The 22,729-nt window shown below is 40.9% G+C and overlaps 1 protein-coding gene across 1 annotated transcript; it reads left to right on the plus strand.

Annotated features, from left to right (window-relative positions):
* Positions 1-35: 35 nt before the first annotated feature.
* LOC115573412 (transferrin receptor protein 1-like) lies at positions 36-21,998 on the plus strand. The gene is made up of 17 exons (XM_030404195.1): positions 36-214; positions 7,882-7,931; positions 8,998-9,235; positions 10,045-10,228; positions 10,395-10,740; positions 10,852-10,947; positions 12,579-12,718; positions 12,880-13,031; positions 13,113-13,232; positions 13,397-13,482; positions 13,581-13,644; positions 15,998-16,065; positions 16,221-16,288; positions 16,460-16,553; positions 16,700-16,921; positions 17,208-17,366; positions 19,143-21,998. The coding sequence occupies exons 2-17, from the start codon at positions 7,899-7,901 to the stop codon at positions 19,386-19,388; spliced, it is 2,316 nt and encodes a 771-aa protein (XP_030260055.1). The 5' UTR covers positions 36-214; positions 7,882-7,898; the 3' UTR covers positions 19,389-21,998.
* The last annotated feature ends 731 nt before the right edge of the window (positions 21,999-22,729 follow it).

Here is a 22,729-nt window from a genome sequence, read left to right on the forward strand (position 1 = left end):
GGCGCCTATTGCGAGACCAAGGAAGGGGGAAGTGACGTTGAGCTATGTCGTCTGCACTGACTCGTAGCCAATCCGATAGATATAACTGGAAGCAGCATGGTCAAGGGCACCGGCTGAACGAGAGCAGATAACAAGGAAACAGCAGGGAGAAGAACCTCGTGTCAAGGGCTGTCACTGAAGAAGTGAGTCGGTTTGAGCTGTGTTGAAGAAAAAGGTGAGCGTTTTATCCAAACCGCTAGTACAGTCAGCATGGCTCAGTTTGAGCCGGAGGGGCGTTTAGGATTATAGTAAGTTACTGAAGTGAGTACTTCAAAGTGTGCTCTGTGGACGGACCTAGGGACCCAGGGAGTGTGCCAGTACGTGTTAAATGTAGTATATTGAATATACTTCTTTTAAGTAACTTAAACTTCGGTTAACCTTTATGGCTGAAGTGCTAACGTTGACTTGCCCATGCACGTTTAGCAAAGCATACGGGAGCTGAGGCGGTTACGCCACCTGTCACTTACTTTACACATTTCCTGCTCGCTTTCTCGTTATGATACGAGTCACTATTCACTATGTAGGCTGTCACGTTGCCAATGCAACGAGGGCGCCATAACGAGTGCAGGCTGTAGTCACGTCCAGCCTGTCCTGCCTGAGCCTGGCTGACTGGAGTGCCCTGTGATGGTGTTAAACACAGCAACTCCCCTTGGGTGACCCTTCTGCCCAGGAGTAACCGTGTCAGTAGGTAGACATGACACTGTCCCTGTTTACTGACCTTGACAGGCAGCAATAGGCTGCTGCATAGATAGGCTATCTTTACTACTACATCCATGGATATAACCTCCAGTCTAGACGGCTTCCAAGTAACCCAGCTTGCTTTTATGCATTTAAGTGGAGCTAAAATGCGATTTGAAGGCTGTTATGTTAACATATGGGTAGGACAGGAACTGGATATGGTTATGGATGAGTTGACCCTAAGGCAGTACAGTGTGGTGTTAGTCATAGCTGAAACATTAGACACACTGTTCAGACTAGCAGCAGGTGAAATTTATGCGGTCTTTAGTTTTACTGAGAAGAACAATAAGTCATCATCCGTCATTGCATTTTAGGTCTCTCTCTCTCTCACACACACACACACACACACACACACATACACACACACACACACACACACACACACAGCAGAGCAGTTTGAATTTGTTATTAAGAATGGATGGATGGAAAGAGCTCAGCTTGCAGGTTTTGCAGTGTCTGTAGTAGTGTCAGTTATTTGAATGTAAATTTTAATTTAATGTTGATAAGCCTCTTCCATAAATGTTCAAAGACATGCACACACCATGGTGTCACCTGGTGGGCCCCTGTCTATAAAGATATGATCAACTCTGGCGAAAGTGACCGCCAGTACCTGTTGTATAGTAAAAACAAAAACTCTGTAAAGCCTACAAGAGGTCGTTGTTTCTCCTCTGCAGAGACTCGAACTGCATCTTGTGTTGCTGCTTGTGTCTATAATTCAGAAAGTGCTGCTGTTGCAAGGAGACTTGCAGACGTGCAGATCTAAAAAAAGGAAAAAGTGGGATTTGCCTTTCCTCACTGTTCCACTGCATTTTTTCCCATGAGCTACTTGGAGCTTTTCCCCCAGTGTGACTCTCACATGATTTGCCACTACAACAATGACTCCTACGCTCCCCTGACCCCTCTCCCCTTCTCCTCTCCAGCTCCCCCTACCGCTGTCCTCTTTTTCTTGCTGTCTCTTTATGATTCCTGGAAATTTTTAAGACTAGATCAAATTCTGATGTAGTGTTTCTCATTTTGTTATGTTCCTGATTGCAGGGTATTTTGACCAGAGAAGAGCATTTAAAGTTAAACTCCGAAATGAAGAAAATGATCACGGTCTGAATTAAACTGTATTAAGTGTAGTTGTATATGAATGCATTTAAATTGAGGAGCTAATTAAATATATGATAAACTTTTGTATGTCTGAGCAGTGCACTACAGTCTAGTGGTTTTGTTTGACTTGGTGGTTTTCAGTATAATATTTTTTAACAGAATATCTGTAGCCACATCTATGAAAAACATGCATTGGAGATGTCTCTCTGCATCAGCAGTTTCTGACATCATTTAAATTATTCTCACCCATGTGGTATCTGAACTAGGGTGAACATTCTGCTCTGAAAAAAAAAAAAAACTTTATTCCATTATTTTTTAAAGTCTTCACTTCCTGATGTCCTCTGTATGTTTCCAGTTAAGGTTCAACCACCAGTTGGACAGGGTTTTCCCTTAATTGCATGGTATTTAGTTGTGTGACTGGCACCAGGAACAGCTTCAAAGCTCTGACTGTAACAGGAAGACTTTTTTCAAATCAGTAAAATCATGAATTAAGGTTCTTCCACATTGCTAGATAAGCCGGCAGTTTGCCTTTCGCAATAATTAGCCTGAATGTAGAGCCATTTAGACAAAAGACTAGGTCTTGAGCATTATAACGATTGGAAATGTGTGATTATTGTCATGGCTGATGTATTTAAGGTTGCTTTCCAGTTATAATTTTCCAATGACATTTTTTAAGTGATCATGTCATTTTGAAATACATTGTGCATGTTTGCACCTGTCCTGATGGACCGATTAATTCCAGTGAATGCGTGTGACAGATTCAGTTATTGCATGAGAAAAGGGCCTTTTTACCGCCAACGTCTTCATCCTCCCTCAATACTACTCAGCTGAGTTCACAATAGTGCTGTTGTAATGTTACAACATGAGTTCTCTTTCGACAACTTCTGTAACCTATTTATGAAGCAATAGTTCCTTTTCTTTCAAAGGGATTAGCTCAGTTACTAATAACACTGAGTGAGCTACCTTTGCCACATTTTACCTGGGCATCTGAGAAATTCACCCGTTACACACCGACAGTGATATTTAATCTAGCTGCAGGGCCATGCAGTCCTTGAGGATGATCTTGAATCATGCTTTATTAGAAACCAGAAACATGTTCTTCACAATGTTTTTCAAGCCTTTCTTTCATTCAGTCTTCATTACTTTGCGATAGAATTTGTCCAGGTAACAGGTGAAACTGGCAGGCTCTTCCACACATTTAATTTTTGTGTCCTTGCCTTAATGTGCTCGGTGTGCAGATGACCTCTGCCCAACATCATCTCTTGTTGAAGCTCAGGGGACCATGCTATTCAGTCCTCATTTAGCACGACTAACAGGTCATGCCTGTGAGTGCAGTTCTCAGAAGGGCGTGTCTCAAGTTCACTCTTACTATCTCTTGCAGACACGTGTCTAAAAATTATTCAATGGATATTCAAGGCGTGCTTTGGCGCTCAGAGACCACAAACACTACAAGCATACGAACCCTTCAAGGACACTGTCACTACACGGCTCAAAGGTTGCGACTCATGCTATCACATTTTAGTGGAGTTATTAGAGTAGTGTTTGTATTTGTCTGCATATATAAGTGTACATTCCTAATTTGTGTTAGGATTTTTTTTGTTTTGAGTATGTAATAGCCACAGTAGGGATTGACCAATACGTATTTTTTTGTTTTTTTTCAGGGCTTATCCGATTATGAATAATCAAGAAGACTGCTATACTTTTGCAGTAAAAACAAAAATCTCAAAAGCAAAGTTTAGACAAATCAGTGTTGAAATGTAACTAAATACATTCACCCATGAACTGTACTCGAGTACAACTTGCAATTCCCAACTAAAAAAATGTATGTGTTTCTTTTCAATCACTCATGCACCCACTTGACTCACAAACACACTAAAATCTATTCTGAGGCAAATGATATCACCGGTAAAGGAAATGTAAGGTAACAGTTTAGTAATCCCTGGGAATTAAAGCGCTACCCCCAGGTTCAGATTGAATATTTTAAGATGCACAGATGGATTTGTGGGTGCCATATTGAGTGAGGTCATAGGGAAACGATACTGCATAAAAGCCTAAGAAGTGCATTATAGATTACATTTTATTGGCAAGCAAACAAAAAAAGTAAAAAAAAAAAAATTAAAAAAACCCACACTGATTCAGATATGAAAAATGCTGAATATCGGATCCGACAATTGGTCAACCCCTAATCCATAGGTCTCTTAACTGAAAGAGTAGATAATCTGCTTATAGTATTAAGGCCCGGTATGTTTGGTATGTAAGATTATTGCCATATCTCTGCCCACCTTAGAGAGCAATTAGTTTTAAAAAGCCAAGCCTGGTCTGATCCAGTTTTTTTAACATCCATATTTGTCAAATGTCTTGAAGTTGTGTTTGCAAATGGGATATGTAAGAAAAGTGTGAGGTGACTCATTTTTAAAAACATTTCTTTAGTTTATGACCTTTACTGCACTGTTTTTAGAGGGTTGTTTCACCCCTTCAGGTTATAAAGTCAATGAAGTCCTCAGGTTGTCTAAGGCCAAGCCATGTGCTAAAGTTAGCTGTGCTTCATAATGCCTCGAATGGTCAAAGTGTTTGAGCTAAATTAATGTATGGCTTTGTTCCAACATGTCTGAACCCTTGTGCTTTATTCCAATGCACTTGAAGTACAAGGTAAGGCTTTTTATCTATGCTGTCTTGGACGCATGCTGTTGGATTGAAGCAAGGCCATGCTTTGGAGCTGCAAACTAGGGCAGGCCTGTCTGCCCGCTGGTTTCTGTCCCTCTGGCATTTGCCCACGGCTCTCCTCACGCAATGTCCACTTTGGGATCTCCCTCCAGTGAAGCTTGTAAATTGGCCTGTAGGGGTCATTGAGGGTTTTTCTCTGTTGTCTAGCAGCACAGCACACATCACAACTCCAACTCCACAACTTTTTTTTCATTTTCAGTTTTAGCTTTACTGCCATTTGATTACTTGGTAAACACTGAACAGATAGTTAAAGAATATATAGAACAGATGGTGCTTATTATAAAGTGAGCTAAAACTAACCAGGTTTGTAGTATTTGATTAAACCTATTGTCAACAAATCTGTGTGTTTTTCGGTCTAAAGTTCAGTCAGTGTGGTAACGTTTTAACCCTGAAGCCATATACCTCTCACTTAAAATTTGATTAGAAGGTGTTGGATTAACTCAGGGCTTGATAAGACCAGGTTGTTGAGAAGCTTTGGTCTGTTTATTCTTTTCTGAACGTCAGACAGGGTAGGAGAGGTCATGGGGACTTCCATCAAATTATCCTGTCTGCTTAGTAAAAAGTTGCTTTGCTTATGGCTTAAGAAGTTATAAGGTGGAACTGGGTCCAAGTACTGCTAGCTCTTCATGGATATGCCTTAATTAGAGGATTTTTTACTGTAATATGGTTACCTGCAAAAGTAATTTACAAAGGCTTTGATGGCATAGGTGTCCTTTTGGTTTACATTAGTCTGGGTGAAAATGATTACTGCATGTGAGAGTTTGGCAATACCATTAAGTTGTTGTGCCCGCAACCGTTTGTTGGTACTGGGTTGGTTAGTTGGTTTGTCAGCATATTCAGGTGGCTGGTATCCATGCGCAAGTACAAAAGAGGACTGTTGGGCTGTAATGGCGGTATCCTGCCAACCATGACAATTTATGAAGAAATTCTTTGATCTGGACATCTCAGGTGTTGAAGAAGACTCAGGAGACTTCATGGCTTATGTTGAAGTATCTAATGTAGCTTGCTTGAGGAAAAATGGCGAGACAGTAGTGTAATGCCAGGCCAATTCTGAAAGACACTTCCCGGTCCCTAGGTATTTAACCCTCCCGTACGAAGTGCTATTCTTGTTAAAAATGTATTTTTAAAAAATAAGTTACTCCATGAGTAATGGAGACAAGGAAAAAGGGCACAGTTCTCTAACCTGTTTATTCGGGTTGTTGTTGTCTTAGTGATGGGCTGTGAACTAGAGGACATCCTTGCTCCAACCCTATTGTGTTTTCTACATGTACGTTGTTCAGTGTGTATTGTTGTAGGAACCCGGTGTACCTTTGTACTGCCTCTATTGTTAACACCCATTTGTATGAGCCTTATTTGAACAAAAAAACATTGTGCTTTTAATAATGAACAGGGAAGTGATGCCTCTTATTTTTTTTTATCTAGTAGTAGTTGCTTAGTTGGGGGGCTTCTCACAGGGGAATACGTTTCACTGGAGTAGAATAGTTGCAATGTTGTTGATGTTGTATGACTTCAAAATTACATTTGCAGTGAAGAAGAGCTCAACTTTTTGAAGCGACTATATAAGCAAGCCCGATTGGTCAAAACTAGAGCTGCAACAATTGGTTATCAATAAGTCAATCAAAATATAAATACAAAATATAACTAGAACTGCAAGCAGTTATGAACGGGGGCCAAGCCCCCCGCGCAGAACTGCAAGCAGTTATGAACGGGGGCCAAGCCCCCCGCGCGACTCGGACCCCGCGCACCGCAGAGCCCACAGAAGTTGGCCCAAAGGATGACAGGCTCTGGGCAAAAGTGAAGACACAGGCCAACGTCTGAGCCGTGGAATTCGCTGTAATGGGAAGTGCACTGGAAGTGCAAAAGGCAGAATGTGTGCCGATTTGGATTTGTTTTACTAAGCCACGCCCACATTGACCAGTAATGACCACCTTCAAGATATGACCTCAGGATTGGCCCTACATCATACCGACCACATTTCGTAAAAATCAGTGTAGCCGTTCCAGAGATATAAAGTTCCCATCTTTTTAGCGCCCCCTAGTGGCCAAAATTCGTCAAATTCGGCTCATCCTTTCCCAGTGTCATGGCAACCAAGGAACTGAAATTTGGTTTTAATAGCATGTAGTTTGACCGAGATATCAAACAGTTTACATCTTTATAGCTAGCTACAGAAATGCAATCCATTTATTAATTTCAATACATGTATTGAAATTAATAAATGGATTGCATGATTATGTGTTATGTTCTTCCACTTCAACATCTTATCAAGAAAGGATGTGTTTAAATGTGTGATAAGCCAATCTTGTTGAGTCTTATTGACCACTGTGGTCAAAAGCACACTGTCAACTGCTAAACCATAGCTGAGTTATTTAACTGAAAGTAATCATTGCATTGTATTTGTATTTGTTACTCCAAGGCAACCCATAGCCAGTTTTCAAAAAACTGCAGTAGAGGGCCATAAGGTGACTGCAGTGTCCAAGTGTCAAATATCAGTGAATCAATAGAAATTTCACTGAGTGGTCAGAAATCCTATACTGCAATACTGTCTCCCTCATGAATGAATGTTTATTTATAGTAGAGATTCTGACTCTTTTGATATGTTTGATAATATGTGTTCGAAGTTTACTGAAAAGCTTGATATGAAAGCATGAAGGTTGTCGGTTATAATCGTTGTATTAAACACCTTACAGAGAAGGCCTCTCCCCTGAGGACGATCACATGCATGGCTCTTATTCCACTGGTGCTGCCTTTCATTATTTAAGAAAATATACAGAAGAGTTGCATTTCAGATCTTGTTCCTCTGTTAAATTAAAAACTTGCTTTGTTTGGCTTGCCTATTGTATCAAAGCTAGTGGGAGGCTAGTTATTCTGTAATGGTATTCTTCTGGCAATGGTGTTCACACGCAGGCATGGAGTCTGTTTTGACCTGTTCTGGACACTGGTCTTTTGTGCCCAGAAACAGTGCTGCCTTTCTAGTTAGCAGACGAGGAAACCCCGTGGATGTTTTGATAAGAGGTGGGACAGGTTCTGTAGACACCCCAATATTCCCAGAAGTGAAACAGTAACACACTGTGCAGAAATCAAACCTTGAAGTATGTTTTAATCCATCTAAAAGCTTGTCTGTTGGTTATTAACTACTAATCCCTCATTGGACTTGAAATGTAGCAGTTCATAATAAGAAAAAGTATTGTATTTATAGCCACTCAGTCTTCATGGGATGATGACAAACAGTGTAAAAGACAACCTTCAATCTTTGGGCCTAATGTATCCTTGTTTGTTTCCCTTTTTTAGACTCCTGTGAAGCAGCAATGGACCAAGCAAGGTCAACGATATCCAAAATTGTGAGTATTGTAACCAAATATTACATAAGTCCTGAAATTGCAGGCTTTGCTGTGAGGAATAATCCTCCTCTTGTTACCACTTCAGAAATGAGTGTGATGATAACTATCTGTGTTCCATAATTGAATGTTTTGCTTTTCATGTTGAAAACAAATACCTATTACTTATCATTTATTTTAATCAACACCATGCTGAGTGATTATTAGTCACCAATCACTTTGAAATAAGAGACTACAACTTGTTATTGTTGTTAAATAATTGAATGCATCACATGCATTTTTAGCCAATCGAGGTTATTACACTTCAGTGTTGAGTTTAATCACATTCGCCATCTAATGTTCTCTCTCTCTCTCTCTCGCTCTCTCTCTCGCTCTCTCTCTCTCGCTCTCTCTCTCTTTCTCTCACTCTCTCTCTCTCTCACTCACTCACCTGGTGTTTAGCCAGAAGGTATACCGATAGGCGACCAAATGAAACGCATTGTGACCGTGAATAAAAAAGGCACATTTTGAATTCATTCCTTTTTAGATTAATAATAAACCTTTACAAAATATTTACCAGGTTATTAAAATCCTTTGTTTTAGTTGATGTTTTTACCTCAATAAATGATCATTTATCCTGTTAACCCTTTGACCACGTGGAGTTTCCTCCTAAAGTTCTTAGGCCTTATAAAGATTGTAAGTGGTCCAGGGGTCCGCTATGGGTACTTTTTTCATGAATTGAAGTTTGAGTTAAAAAAATTTAACTCATGCTTGAGGACAAAATGAGGTTTTCCATAACCCTGTTGCACCTAAAAGACGGTCTTTATTACTGATCAAGTAAGCATTATAAAGGGTTTATTAACTGTAGTAACTCATTGGCTTTAACTTACATATACACTAATTTAAAGTATGGATTAATAAATATATTAATTTTTTATAATAAATTGTACTGCTCATTTTGGAACTTTTAAAAGTGAACTTTCACATGTTCACATCGCCAATTCCTGTGTAATCTCAAGCAAGTCCATAATTTTACAAAAATACTTTAAGAATGATCCTTTTCCTTTTCTGGATTGTTCTGTCATTACAGTTTAATGGGGAGCCACACTCGTACACTCGTTTCAACCTGACCCAGAACATGGAAGGTGATAACAGCCAGGTGGAGATGAAGCTGTCCTCCGACATGGATGAGGAAGTTGGGGGAAATGGCGTGGGTGATCACCTCAATCACAACTCCAACCGTAAACCCTACGTGGCACAGAAGCTCGGACGCACCCCAAAGAACCTCTGCTTCATGGCAGCCGCAACCCTCCTGATCTTCATCATCGGTAAGAGGGGGTTGTGGAATGGAAAAGCCGGCTTTGTATTAAGTTTGATTCACTCTAAGATATATGGAGTTCCTCATGGATCAATCGTCGGACCGCTACTTGCTAATATGTATTTGTGGGCTTTTTATTAGACTGGGTACGTCTTTCCCCACCTACCTCAGATGTAATTTAGATGAGTAACGGAACAACAAGGATAAAACTGAAGCATTTGTAACCACTTCTGAAAAAGAAGAAACTGAATTCTGTAAAACTTTCCACCAGCCTAAGAGGCAGAAAACCTTGTGTTTCTTTGGAACTTGGATTAAAGGCTCATGTGGAAACACACACACGCACACACACACACTCTTGGTTCAAGGGCAAGACTGTTGGTGCAGGTGGCTTGACTGACATAAAATAAAAGACGCTTTGCTGATGCAACAAAGCAGAATGTAAGAGATCTTTAATGCTACTATGAGAAGTGAATTAGTCATGATGAAACTATGGCGGGGAAAATTTTACTTTGGAGGGCTGCTAGAGTCTAGATAATGAATTAATGATAATGAATGAATAATGATTAATGAAAAACCCTGTGTAATTATAATCTAGCAGCCAGGGTCAAGTAGAAGTATCTCAGGTGGTGTAAGGTGTGCATACTGCACAGCACAGTCTTTGTCTCTTGATGATACAGAATATCAAAATGCTGATTGTGTGGTTCAGGCTGTAACTGGATGCCTTTTAGTCCTTGGATGTGTCCCCGCTACCTCGCTGTAAGTGCAATTGTTCCTGTATGCGTCTGGTTATTCCTTGTTTAAAACCACTGCTGATTTCAGGGTACTTGATTGGATTCCTGGTTCATCGCAAAAAGGAAGTGGCTCCAACATGTGCAACCTCCGTGAGCGCTTTTCAAGAACCTCCTGTCCATGAGACAGGCGCTGCCCCCCTCATGGACTGGGACGATGTGAAGAAGCTCTTTGCTGATAAAATCTCTCCATCCAAATTTGAATCCGTGTTGAGGTCAGTATAAACCCCCCACAGAATCTGCAGTAAGGCATTTCTTACCAAAATGACTATTGGACTTGGAAAATAGTGTGTTGTATTTTTATTGCAAAAGTAAGTCAGTTTGTCCTGTTTCTTGCCTCCCTTTTCCTTCCCCTTCACGGCTTATTTTCCCCTACTGTAGTGAGTTTACCAGTGCTGACCATCGAGCTGGTTCACCGGGTGATAAAGCTCTGGCTAACAAAGTGATCACCAAGTTTAAAACGTACGGCATGGACACCTGGAATGATGAGCACTTTGTGAAGGTTCAGGACCCCCCGGCTTCTGGCTACAACAAATTCGTTTTCAAGGGGACTGAGCAGCGTCCTACAGGATTCCTGTCCTACAGTGCAACTGGAAAAGTGAACGGTACTGTCTTGTATGCATACTACGGGCAGGAAAGTGACTTCATATTGCTGCGGGACAAGAATATCAACCTGACTGGCAGAGTCCTGCTGGTCAGAGCTGGTAAAATCAGCTTTGCTGAGAAGGTAGGTGGTTTCAGTAAGGATCCCAGCATAACTTCATGTCATGTCTTATAAAGTATTTTGTTATTAACAGTAATTGAGAAGTGATTTCCCTGACTTTTTTTTCTCTTACAGGTAGCCAATGCTGCCAAAATGAATGCTGCTGCTGTGTTGATCTACCCAGAGCCCACCGATTACCCTATTGGAGACACCACTGAGCTTTTTGGACATGTGAGTGTGGAATGTTTAGAGGAATAATGCTGGAACATGTCCACACACAGTTTGTGCAGTGTACTGATGATATTAGTTGAAGATGAGTGAGCTGTTCAACCAACAGAATTATCTGTATCCACACTCGAAATGCAGTACGTTTACATGACACTTGAGAAAACCGAATTACTGGGTCAGTCCAACTATGATCGTTTTTTAAGATGCATGTATACACCTTAGTCTGACTTAAATCGGACCTGATCGGATTTCTCATAGTCGGAATATAATACACCTAGATTATTCGATTGATAGTCGCATTATTCCTGCATGTATACGTTCCATCAGATTGGAATCGAATTTTGCGTTCTGCGCAGGCTCGAGATTTTTTTTCCCGGGGTCGTGAGACGGAAGTAGAAGGACGACGGCGGCATCTTTCCTCCGAAATAACCGCAAGCAAGAGCGCCATTGTGCATCTAGTTTGTGTAATTATCATGTACACCATATACATGATGTAGAAAGATGTAGCTTCGTCTCGCTCTTCGTGCGCCATCTTTCTGGAATGCCGAGGCAGTTTGTTGTTGATGGTGACGTAAAGAGGTCAGCCGGAGGTGGCTCTATTACCACTAGTTGAAATGGTTACAGCGCCACTTATCATACCGGGTATGACATGCTCCCGCCAATAATTCGATTTTCTCACAGGCATGTATACTCAGACAATGCAGTTGTCTGATTGAGTAGCATAGTCTAACTATGGCTGTAATCCGACTAAGCTGTGCATGTAAAGGTACTGACTGTCTTAAGCCAGAAATGGGGGCTAACTGGAAGGTGTTAATTTGAGCCCGATATGGTTTGATTGGAAGTTGCTATATTGATTAATTATGAGAAAACTATTCCCAAAACAACCTGAAAATAGAGCTTCAGATCAATTTCTTTGATCACAAATATTTAAAGCTAAGAGACTTTCATCTTTTGTTGATTCTTTGTTCTCCTTTAGACAAAAGATGACTGTGGTGAAACACAGTAAACTTTGTTTCAGTGCCGTATTGTACCTCCAGACTACAGGGCAGCTTCATTCCTCAGGCTGTGAGACCTCTCAATTAATCTTTGTAAAAAGTACATTATATGTACCTGATATTTGTCTCAGATGAGTACTTGCTCAACCCTATTATTAAAGGTGCAGTATTTCAGAATGGCTACCTGTTGAATTTATACTGCCAACAAACAGGTGCAGCATATCACCAGAATAACTGCTAACTGTATTGCTGTTACCTAGTTAGCTTATTTAGCAGGGCAGCTAGCTGAACTTCCAGTGGAGTGATGGTGTTTGGGCCCCTTGATCAGGAGCTTTGGACCAAAGTTTTCTAGCACAAGGCTAGCTGGTTAGCATGCTAACTTCAGTAGATATCACTGCAACACAAATACATCTTGGAGAAAATGTATTAATTATCTGTCTTCACAATCTGTTGATTTTGCTAACATTGTGAATGTTTTAAACTTCTTCATATTGCACCTTTTTTAAATATATCAAACAACTTTAATGATTTTAATTTATTGAAGAGTAGTTCCCTCTCTAGTTTGTTTTGTTCATGTTAAGCCTGCATAGGAGCAAATGTTGTAAAACTACATCTTACCCTTCTGTTTGTCTCCCATAGGTCCACATGGGTTCGGGGGATCCCTACACCCCAGGCTTCCCCTCCCTCAACCACACCCAGTTTCCACCTGTCAAATCTTCAGGCCTGCCAAAAATCTTGGCTCAGACCATCACAGCAGCCATGGGTACCAGCATTCTGAGGTAAGGCTCACTGACACTGCAGATCACCTGACACACGGCAGATTATGATAAATACTTGGCCATTTCTGTCACTTTCAAATCTTCCTCTTGCACTGTGATTGTCTACAGTTGGCTTTGTAGCGGCTTACATAGTGTTGATGCGTATTGTCTGCATCCCACAGGCAGCTCGGGGGTCAGAATGTCCCGCAAACATGGGGAGGAATCAACAGACTGGGAGACGAGAGCGATGTTATAACTTTGGAAGTCAACAACGTTCTCGTTGAGAAGGAGATACATAATGTCTTTGGGGTCATTAAAGGCTTTGTGGATGCAGGTACAACAAAATGTTAAACAAGACACTGTGATCAGGAACTCGTTGTGAAAAGAATATGAGTGAATCTGAGTTTTATTTTAGATCGATATGTGGTTATCGGAGCCCAGAGGGATGCTTGGGGTCCAGGTTTTGCTTCGTCCACCGTCGGCACCAGCGTCCTTGTGGAGCTGGCCCGGTCCATCTCTGACATGGTGAAGAATGGTGAGTCTAAGGTGGCAGCTGATGAGTAGTTTTAAATACAAATTGACTAAAATGATAATGAAGTCATCATGTAGTCATTGGACGCAAAAGGTTGTGGTTGCAGGATATGCTCAGTCTTCTCTATGCTGTTTTTTGTTAAAATGCATTTATTATCCCTTTGTCAGATGGATTCAAACCAAGGAGAAGCATTGTGTTTGCCAGCTGGAGCGCTGGAGAATATGGGAGTATTGGCGCCACCGAGTGGCTGGAGGTAAGAGTAGCACAATGAAGTTGATGTTGACTGTTCAAACTTTGATTGGTTTCAGCACTCTTCCTTAATTTTGTTAATGTATCTTTTTGTATATCCAGGGTTATCTTACTTCTCTGAACATGAAGGCCTTCTCCTACATCAACCTGGATGGAGTTGTTGGAGGTATTTACTTCAGGTTTCATGCTAAACTCTAAATCAGTCTCTACATATTTAACTATACTACAAACCCCAATTCCAATGAAGTTGGGACATTGTGTAAAATGTAAATAAAAACAGAATACAATGATTAGAAAATCCTTTTCAACTTATATTCGATTGAATACACTACAAAGACAAGATATTTAATGTTCAAACTGATAAACTTTATTGTTTTTTGTAAATATTCACTCATTTTGAATTTGATGCCTACAACATGTTCCAAAAGAGCTGGGACAGGGGTGTGTTTACCCCTGTGTTACATCACCTTTCCTTTTAACAACACTCAGTAAGCGTTTGGGAACTGAGGACACTAAGTGTTGAAGTGTTGTAGGTGGAATTCTTTTCCATTCTTGCTTGATATACGACTTCAGTTGCTCAACAGTCAGGGGCCTCCGCTGTCGTATTTTGCGCTTCATAATGCGCTAAATATTTTCAATGGGAGACAAGTCTGGACTGCAGGCAGGCCGGTCTAGTACCCGCACTCTTTTACTATGAAGCCACGCTGTTGTAACACGTGTACAATGTGGCTCGGCATCTTATCTTGCTGAAATAAGCAGGGACGTCCCTGAAAATGACGTCGCTTGGATGGCAGCAAATGTTGCTCCAAAACCTGTATGTACTTTTCAACTTTTATGGTGCCTTCACAGATGTGCAAGTTACCCATGATGCCATGGGCACTAACACACTTCCATACCATCACAGATGCTGGCTTTTGAACTTTGTGCTGATAATAGTCTGGATGGTCCTTTTCCTCTTTGGCCTGGAAGACACAACGTCCATGGTTTCCAAAAACAATTTGAAATGTGGACTCGTGTGGATCCTTGACAGAATGATGCCGATTTTTAATGCAGTGCCGCCTGAGGGATCAAAGGTCATGGACATTCGATGTTGGTTTTAGGCCTCGCCACTTACATGCAGAGATTTCGCCAGATTCTCTGAATCTTTTGATATTATGGACTGTAGATAATGAAATCCCTCAATTTCTTTCAGTTGTACGTGGAGAAATGTTGTTCTTAAACTGTAAGACTATTTGCTCACACAGTTGTTCACAAAATGGTGAACCTCGCCCCATACTTCCTTGTGACAACTGAGCCTCTCAGAGATGCTCCTTTTATACCCAATCATGGCACTCAACTGTTTCCAATTAACCTGTTCACCTGTGGAATGTTCCAAACAGGTATTTTTGAGGCACTCCATAACTTTCCCAGTCTTTTGTTGCCCCTGTCCCAGCTATTTTGGAACATGCTGCAGGCTTCCAATTCAAAATGTGTGAATATCTGCACAAAAACAATGAAGTTTACCAGTTTGAACATTAAATATCTTGTCTTTGTAGTGTGTTCAATTGAATTTGAGTTGAAAAGGATTTGCAAATCATTGTATTCTGTTTTTTATTTACGTTTTACACAATGTCCCAACTTCATTGGAATTGGGGTTTGTACTTTCTATGCCTACTAGGCCTGTCACTGCTTTATGTTGGACAACATATTGTCCAATAAATGATCACATAAAATAACACTGTCCTTTAAGAACATTTTATGACACTGATACATTGATATTATGATAGCATAATGATGCAAGCACATCATGTCAAAGAGCAATGAACTTTTAATTGTTGATAGTCAGATAGTTCGCAAGTTGATCCACTTTGTTTCCTTATTGTTGTAAACCAACTATATTTTATTTTACACACCATCACCTGTGTACTGCCATAAAGTTTCTCCAGGACACACCGTCCTAACATACCAGGATTTTCCCAGTGCTTCCATTTTCTCTAATCAGTCTTTGTTTGTCTTGCCTCAGCATTTTTAACCCTGTCATGACCTGATTGTGTCTAGTTATGTCTTGTTTCACTAAGTAATGGGAAAAAGTATCAACGAAATAAATAAAATGGTGCTCGAAAATAAATAAGAATAAACATCTTAAACTGCTGACATTTTCTCTTGAGTGCCCAATTGGTACTGCACATGTGCAAATCTAAACAGATATGAGACGCAAGCAAGATGGCTACGTTTCTGTCTTTGAGTGAGATGCTAAATTTATCACCTAACATTTTATTTTACCCACTCTGGGCAGTTAATATAATTGAGTCCTGATGTGAAGCAAATATTAGAATATCCTTAACAACCCAAACCCAAAATTAAACCACATAACCAAAACAATAAATAAAATGTTAAATTTAAGGAATCCTAGGCATCATGTTAGCTAAAATGTTAGCGACATCTCTGTAAACAAGCAGTAGGTCAGCACAATAACTTATTTCCTTGATATGGCATCATTTGATTTTCCATAATAACTCCATAGAAATCTTCTTTTGCAGGTCGAAATGGATTTAAAGTTGCAGCCAGTCCGTTGATGCATAGCCTGATCGAGGGCGCTCTGAAGAAGGTAAATCAACAGCCGGGGGGCTGTCAGTCAGTCAGTCAGTCAGACTTTAGAGCACATTTAATACAAACCTGCAGTGTTGTCATGAGTAATAAAGTATAATGCTTTGTTTGTGAAAGTTACAGTGTAACGTACATATACAATTGTCTTCTCCTTAGGTGAGCACCCTCAACAAGGCTGTGTCTCTCTTTACTCAGTTTGGAAGGAACAGCTGGGAATCAAATGTGTAAGTCTGACTGGGCTGTTGCTTCTAGTCTGTGTTCATATGTCACCATGACAACCAAGTTTTTCTCCCCAGTATTCCAGCCACAGCTGGAATGTATAGGATAGCTGTCACTTTCATGTTGGGTGAAAGCTCACAACCTAATCTTGTATCTTTTATGCGTTTGTTTTCCAGATATGAGGATCTGAAGATGGATAACGCTGCATATCCTTTCCTCGCCTTCTCTGGCATCCCCTCAGTCTCCTTTAGGTTCACCTCTGGTAGTTCAGTAAGTAATATTCTTGTATTTTCAGTAAAATAAATCTATTTTTCAGCCAGTTATCAGAACCCAGGACAACAATGTACATCGAGCCATTAAAGCTTGTTTCATCCTGGGACGAATCCTTCCTAACACACCGTGGGTTTTCTTCTCAGGAGTACCCGTACTTTGGCACAATGCTGGACACGCCGGAGAAGCTGAACTCGCTCACGTCCAATGATGTAACGCGGCTGGCTGAAATAGCATCCCAGTTCGCAGGTCACATAGCACTGAGGCTGGTCCACGATCACCTGCTGGGGATGAACCTGACGAGGTACAACAACATGATCAACACTCACGTGTACCGGATCAACAAGAGGGTGAAGGACGTGAGGAGGGTGAGTTCCAGTGTTGTTCAGGCTGACTCAGACTGTGGCGGTGTTAGGTTTGTTGTCTCAGAGTCTGCATGTTCATGACCTGTCTGTCTGAATAGAAATAAAGAATCAATATATGAATAAACTCTGTTGATCTTCTGGCTTTTTAAAGTAGCAGCTCGCCGGTGTTCAACAGATTTTGTCCATGTTTTTGTCCAGTTTCTGCTTTGAGTTTGTAACCCAGATCTTCTTAGATGAGTTGTTATCCAGAACACTTACTGACCCCCATGGATGCTATTTATGCTTCCAGATGCAGCCCCAGCTGCTTCCCAAGGACCTGACTATGCAGTGGTTTTTCTCGGCCTCCGGTGCGTACGGCCGCGCTGCTCACCAACTGGCGGAAGACGTTACAAACAGCAACCTGGACGACATCGAGATGTGCCGCATCATTAATGACCGCATCATGGCTGTAAGTCCACCTCAACTTTGCACATCTTTGAGATGATTAATTGATGCACATTCTGTGGTTCTACACTCCAGTTGAACTCTAAGCATCCCAGAATTGTAGCGGTATAAATCTTTTTTTAAAGATTTTTTCTGGGGTAGACACCTTTTATTAAGCAGTAGACAGATAGGAAATAAGGGAGAGAGAGGGGAGTGTGACGTGCAGCAAAGGACCTCCGGCCGGAATTGAAACGGGGGTCAGATGCGTATATGGCATGCGCTCTAACCACTCGACCACCTGCGCGCCGCGGTATAAATCTTAAGCAGTCTCTAGTAGGGGTGTCAACGTTTACAATTTGTTCTACACGTGTAAACGGGGCTTCTAACCGACGTGTACACGGTTACACGTCGGAGATTTATGATCTCTTTCTATCGCAGTTGCGGAGGCACCGAAGCCAGCAGCAGTCTCTCCCTCCAACTTGTTCGGGTGTTTCCATCACAGGTGGTTTAGCATGGATCCCGTGCTGCTGTTGTAAGCCAACTTTGCCTGACATAGCCTACACTCAACTTGATTTCCACTGGCAGTTTGTTCAAAAAACACACAGTGCTCCGCTTGTTGACCGCCGCCATCGTGTCCCCCAGTCAACTTGAAGTGACGTGACGTGACGCGACATTGGCTGTGGCTGCGGGTTTTTTTTTTTTATATCAACGTAACATTGTGCCCCATTCATCTATTATGTATGCGGATAACTGCACTAGTGGGAACATTTAAGTGTATAGTTAGTTAATGTTATTATCTGAAGCTTTCAGGTAACATTATCTTACTTTCACTTTTAAAAATTGCGTCCGTCCAATTTTCCTTCGGGCGTCGGTATCAATTTATAGCGGGTCGGCTCTGGTACGGAATGTAATCTGTGCTACTGTCGGATAACGGGTCGGATGCGGTGACCAGTGCAGGACTCTGGTCTAAGTGACCATTTTAATCCTCTAGCCAATTATCAAGCTAAATATCCAACATGCTAGTTAACGTCAAAGACTGCGGTGGAAGACGACGGTAAAATATTTCCACTGGATTTATTTATGCCTGAATTTTTAAGGTGTGGCGGCTCTTATTTTTTGCCGTGGCGGTGCGCCACAGTCAATTACATGTAGGGGAAACCCTGAATACTATATATATTGATGAGAAATGAACGAGGAGGAGGAAGAAAAAAAGACGTGTAAACGGTTATTGATTTTTCTAAACGGTTATGATTTGTTATCCGTGTATCCGTTTACACGTGTAGACGTTGACACCCCTAGTCTCTAGATTAAAAGCAATTCTTGGGTGTTGGGTGACTTGATTCACTATTGATTCTCATTTCAGAATAGTTCTTGATTCTTCTGTTTTCCGTTGCTCACTCCAGCATACTGTTTGCCAAACTGGTGTTCTTTATCCAATATGAAATGCAACTGGAGATTAAAATAAATGATCATCAAGTCAGGACTTTGGTTGGAATGTACTGAATACAATTCCAGTTTTATTTTAGCTTTTATAAACATATGCTAAGATTTAAAAAAACACGACACAAAAGTTCAATGAACAAGTTACAAAATGTCACTTCCACATTTTTCTATCTATAAAAGACAACAGAATGCACTTAAAGTTGCTTTTCAAATTAACAACAGGTAGCGCTTTATGAAATACCACAGGGCACCTGGACATATCTCATATTTTTTAGATTAAAAAACTCCCTTTATCTGAATCATCAAAGAAAAACAGATGGCAAATTTACTTCTTTCCATCATCTTCTTGTTTCTTCAGGTGGAAAGGAACTTCCTGTCTCCCTACGTGTCCCCCAGAGAGAGTCCTTTCCGTCACATCCTGCTGGGTTCGGGGCCTCACACTCTCAAAGCTCTGTCCAGCCACCTCGACGCCCTCAAGGCCGACAACCCCGGGGCAGACGCCGACCTGTTCCGCAACCAGTTCGCCCTGGCCACCTGGACCATTCAGAGCTGTGCCAACTCACTAGCAGGGGACATCTGGTCTTTGGCTTTGATGGAAACTTAATAGTAATATCCCCCCCACCTCCCTTGTTCATGGTTTGGCCCTCTAATCACAACCGGCAGTATGAAAACCAGTTGGCTGTGGTAATTAACCAGCAGCCAGTGTCTTTTTGTTTTTTTTTAATTGAGGGATTGATGAAAGTAGAGCTGTTTCTAAATGTATACCAACATCAGTCATCACCTCTGATCCATCATTGTCAACAGTAATAACAGTTACTGTAACAGTAATAGTAATTTTCTTTCTGAAATTCTCCCTGAAGCCAAAAATTCACCAGAAAATGTACTTAAACCTTCCGCCTTAACAAAAAGAAAGTTGAAAAAGTCACATTCTTCTATTCCCACTTGAAAAGACAATTTATTGAATAGTTCTAACACGTGGTACTCGAATACCACATCTTGAATACCTTGGTGCTAGTAACAACTACCTTCAAACAGCCATGTTATGTGGCAGCACTACTTAGATTACCCTATGAATGAGTTGAATGTAGTGAAAGTGATGCTTTTTCAGCACAGTATCAGGTCATTATCACAGGGAATGCTGCGTCTGCCAGCTCAGAGATTAACACAACACAAGAGGCCAGTATTAGGTATTAAGCTGACGACTTTGCTCCTGTTCATCAGAATTATTACACATTGGAGCTGCTGGTGCTTCCGCTGCTGCTGGAGCCTCATGTTCAAACCTGAGCTGTTTATGTTGGTAGCTATAATTTCGTACTGTGCTGAAATTGGCTGCTCAACTCATCGTCAGAGATTCAGGAGTTGCCGAAAAAGGACAAAAGAATATTTTACAATAACACAGCGGGTGTGTTGTACAGGACACATCTCGGAGGATCAGCTGTCGTTACTTGGCACCGTTCAACACTCGGGCTGCATTAATCTTTCAAAAAAAGAATCCTAATTACACGCGACGAAAATACAAAACAAAACTGAAGTAGTTAATGATCTGACTCGTCCACTTCCTGACAATTAAGCAAATCTCTGTGGGCCTTTCAAAAACCGAGGGAGCATGTCTCCAACCATGTGGCACTGAAAAACAAACCGTACGTCTATTTATTGTGTTATTTATTTATCAGTGGCAGGGTTCACTATAAATAGTTTTTTTATTGCCTTTTATAAAAAAAATGTATAATTATCGGGAGCAGTGCCTTCCATAATTATGACAGTTATACTGTCGAATTGACAAAAGCAGCATCTGCTTAAAGAAGTGTACATGGACCGACGGCCGGTGCTGAACACAGAACACATCAGCCAAACCACACAACTCTGAAGTCGTTCTTTTTCTACTTAACTGACACTGGATTGGTCTTTGAGTGAAGACCATTACACATATCGCACCCTGGATAATGTTCCCAGAACACCTGTGTCAGCAGCGCTCCCTTGGTCCATGCACACGTCTCGTCCTGAAGCCATTATCGGGAGCAGTGTCTTCCATAATGTGAAACAAGAAGAAGGTAGTTTTTGCCTACCAGTGTGTGTCCGTATCGGAGGCAGTGCCCTCCATATTTCACTGTAGGAGTGGTTGTTTTTATTATCGGGAACAGTGTTTCCCATAATGTGTAAATATACAGTACATCGCTGCACCATGCACATGTTGTCTGCGTCTTTTGGACCCTTCTATGATGTTTCCATGCTGATATGTCCTCTGCAGTTTCCTCTGAGGCCTGCAGACGTCTGAATGACAGGGATGAGCTTTAACATCTGCTCTGAGAAGTGAGGCTAAGAGGCTGCAGGTCTGGGTTTCTTTTGAGCTGTTTGTGTCATTTTAATCAAACGCTGATAATGTGTTATCTTTTCTTTGGGCTTCATATGGAACTGATGTTGGCAGTCTTTTGCTTTTAAAAGAAGAAAAAAAGTCACAAACATGTTTGGGACCACTGGTTACAGCAGCATTGACCAGGATTTCCAGTGAAGACCACCACTCTGCAAAATGTTTTAATGAAAGTACATGCTGCTTTCTATTTCGATGTGTTCATTCATTCTTAAAGAGATTTCCTTGTGCCTTTTTTGTTTCATGAGTGCTTCATAGAGCTGAGTTTGTATGTGCAGTACAGTGCTGAAAGAGGTTTCAGTTGATGTATATTTGGCTTGTTTTTAGTTTTGATGTTTCTGATCTGTTAGAATCTAAAGTTACTGGTTCAAAAGCCTGTAATGCTACAATACCCTGTAGAAGAAGTTACCACAAGATGAAAATTATTTAAAAAAACAAAGAATTTAAAAATTACAATGCGAATGTTACAGTAGACTTCTCTTAGCTAATCTGGTCACTTGTTTTCAATATTTTTGTTATGAAAAACCTCCTGGTGTTACGCCTCAGTGGCAAAACATGAATTTTAGATTGGTAAGCGGTCAGGCGTACCTTGCCTGAGCGATTGACCTGATCTATTGGGTTATACTGAGGCAGGAAATAGAAGGTGGTTTTCTGATATTGGCATCTTGCAGAGAACTTGCAAAAAATGTGTCTTTACTGATTGGATGCAGACAAAGGAAATGATCTGCAAAATTTGTTGTTTCAAAATTCTGAAAAATAAAAAAGAAAACAATGTATTTTTTTCTCAAACTGTACACATTTGCTTAGCTTTACATTTTTGTTGCTGCAATAAACAATCACGTCACAGCTGCTGAGTCCTGGTATGATTATTATTTCACAGTACCTGAATCTGCTTTCTGCCTCTAGAATGACATGACTTTACATTATAAATGAAAATAGACGTGTAGGGTTGTTGTATTCTGTACGCTAAATGAAAGGCTGAAATAACACTGAAATAAGTCATTTAGTCACTTGTCCTGTAAACAACCCTTTCTGCAATGATATCCATGCAGTTACAACCTCTGACCTCTATTACTCTCCAAGCAAACATCTGTGTCACAATGGAGCGATGACTGCTGCATAAGATATTATATCAGCATCTGGATGTTCTGTGCTGATTTTTTTCGATGAATTGCATTGAAGTAGTTTATAAAACACAATCATGTAGGGACAAAATAACAGCACATCTGTCTGCACGATGAGATGCCATGTTAATCATGTTGAGTCTCCCCAATGTTCAGATCATAGCTACAGCTCAGAAAGCATCCCTCCCATACATGGTTATCCGTTTAACAGCAAAAAGATACTGCAGAGCTCCTCACCCTCTGGCCTAGTGAGGAATAGAAGACACTAAATCTACTACAATAAGTCTGCTCTCCTACGAGTTTACATGGACATTCAGCTTTGGTTTGTCAGAGATCTGTTCACTCGACATATCTACAGCAGCTCTGGACTGCGTAGTTTGCAAAGATCGTGAGAGATATAAACTCAGAGCAGATGTCACTATGCCGTCATCCATATCTTATCGGGCCTGGCGG

The sequence above is a fragment of the Sparus aurata genome, chromosome 21 (genome assembly GCF_900880675.1).
Source record: "Sparus aurata chromosome 21, fSpaAur1.1, whole genome shotgun sequence".
In the NCBI taxonomy this organism is placed as follows: domain Eukaryota; kingdom Metazoa; phylum Chordata; class Actinopteri; order Spariformes; family Sparidae; genus Sparus; species Sparus aurata.

Coding starts and splice junctions, on each gene's coding strand:
- LOC115573412 (XM_030404195.1), top strand. CDS start 7,899: ATGGACCAAGCAAGGTCAACGATATCCAAAATT. Junction 12,719..12,879: donor ATGGGTACCAGCATTCTGAG/GTAAGGCTCACT, acceptor TGCATCCCACAG/GCAGCTCGGGGGTCAGAATG. Junction 16,554..16,699: donor GGTTCACCTCTGGTAGTTCA/GTAAGTAATATT, acceptor TTTTCTTCTCAG/GAGTACCCGTACTTTGGCAC.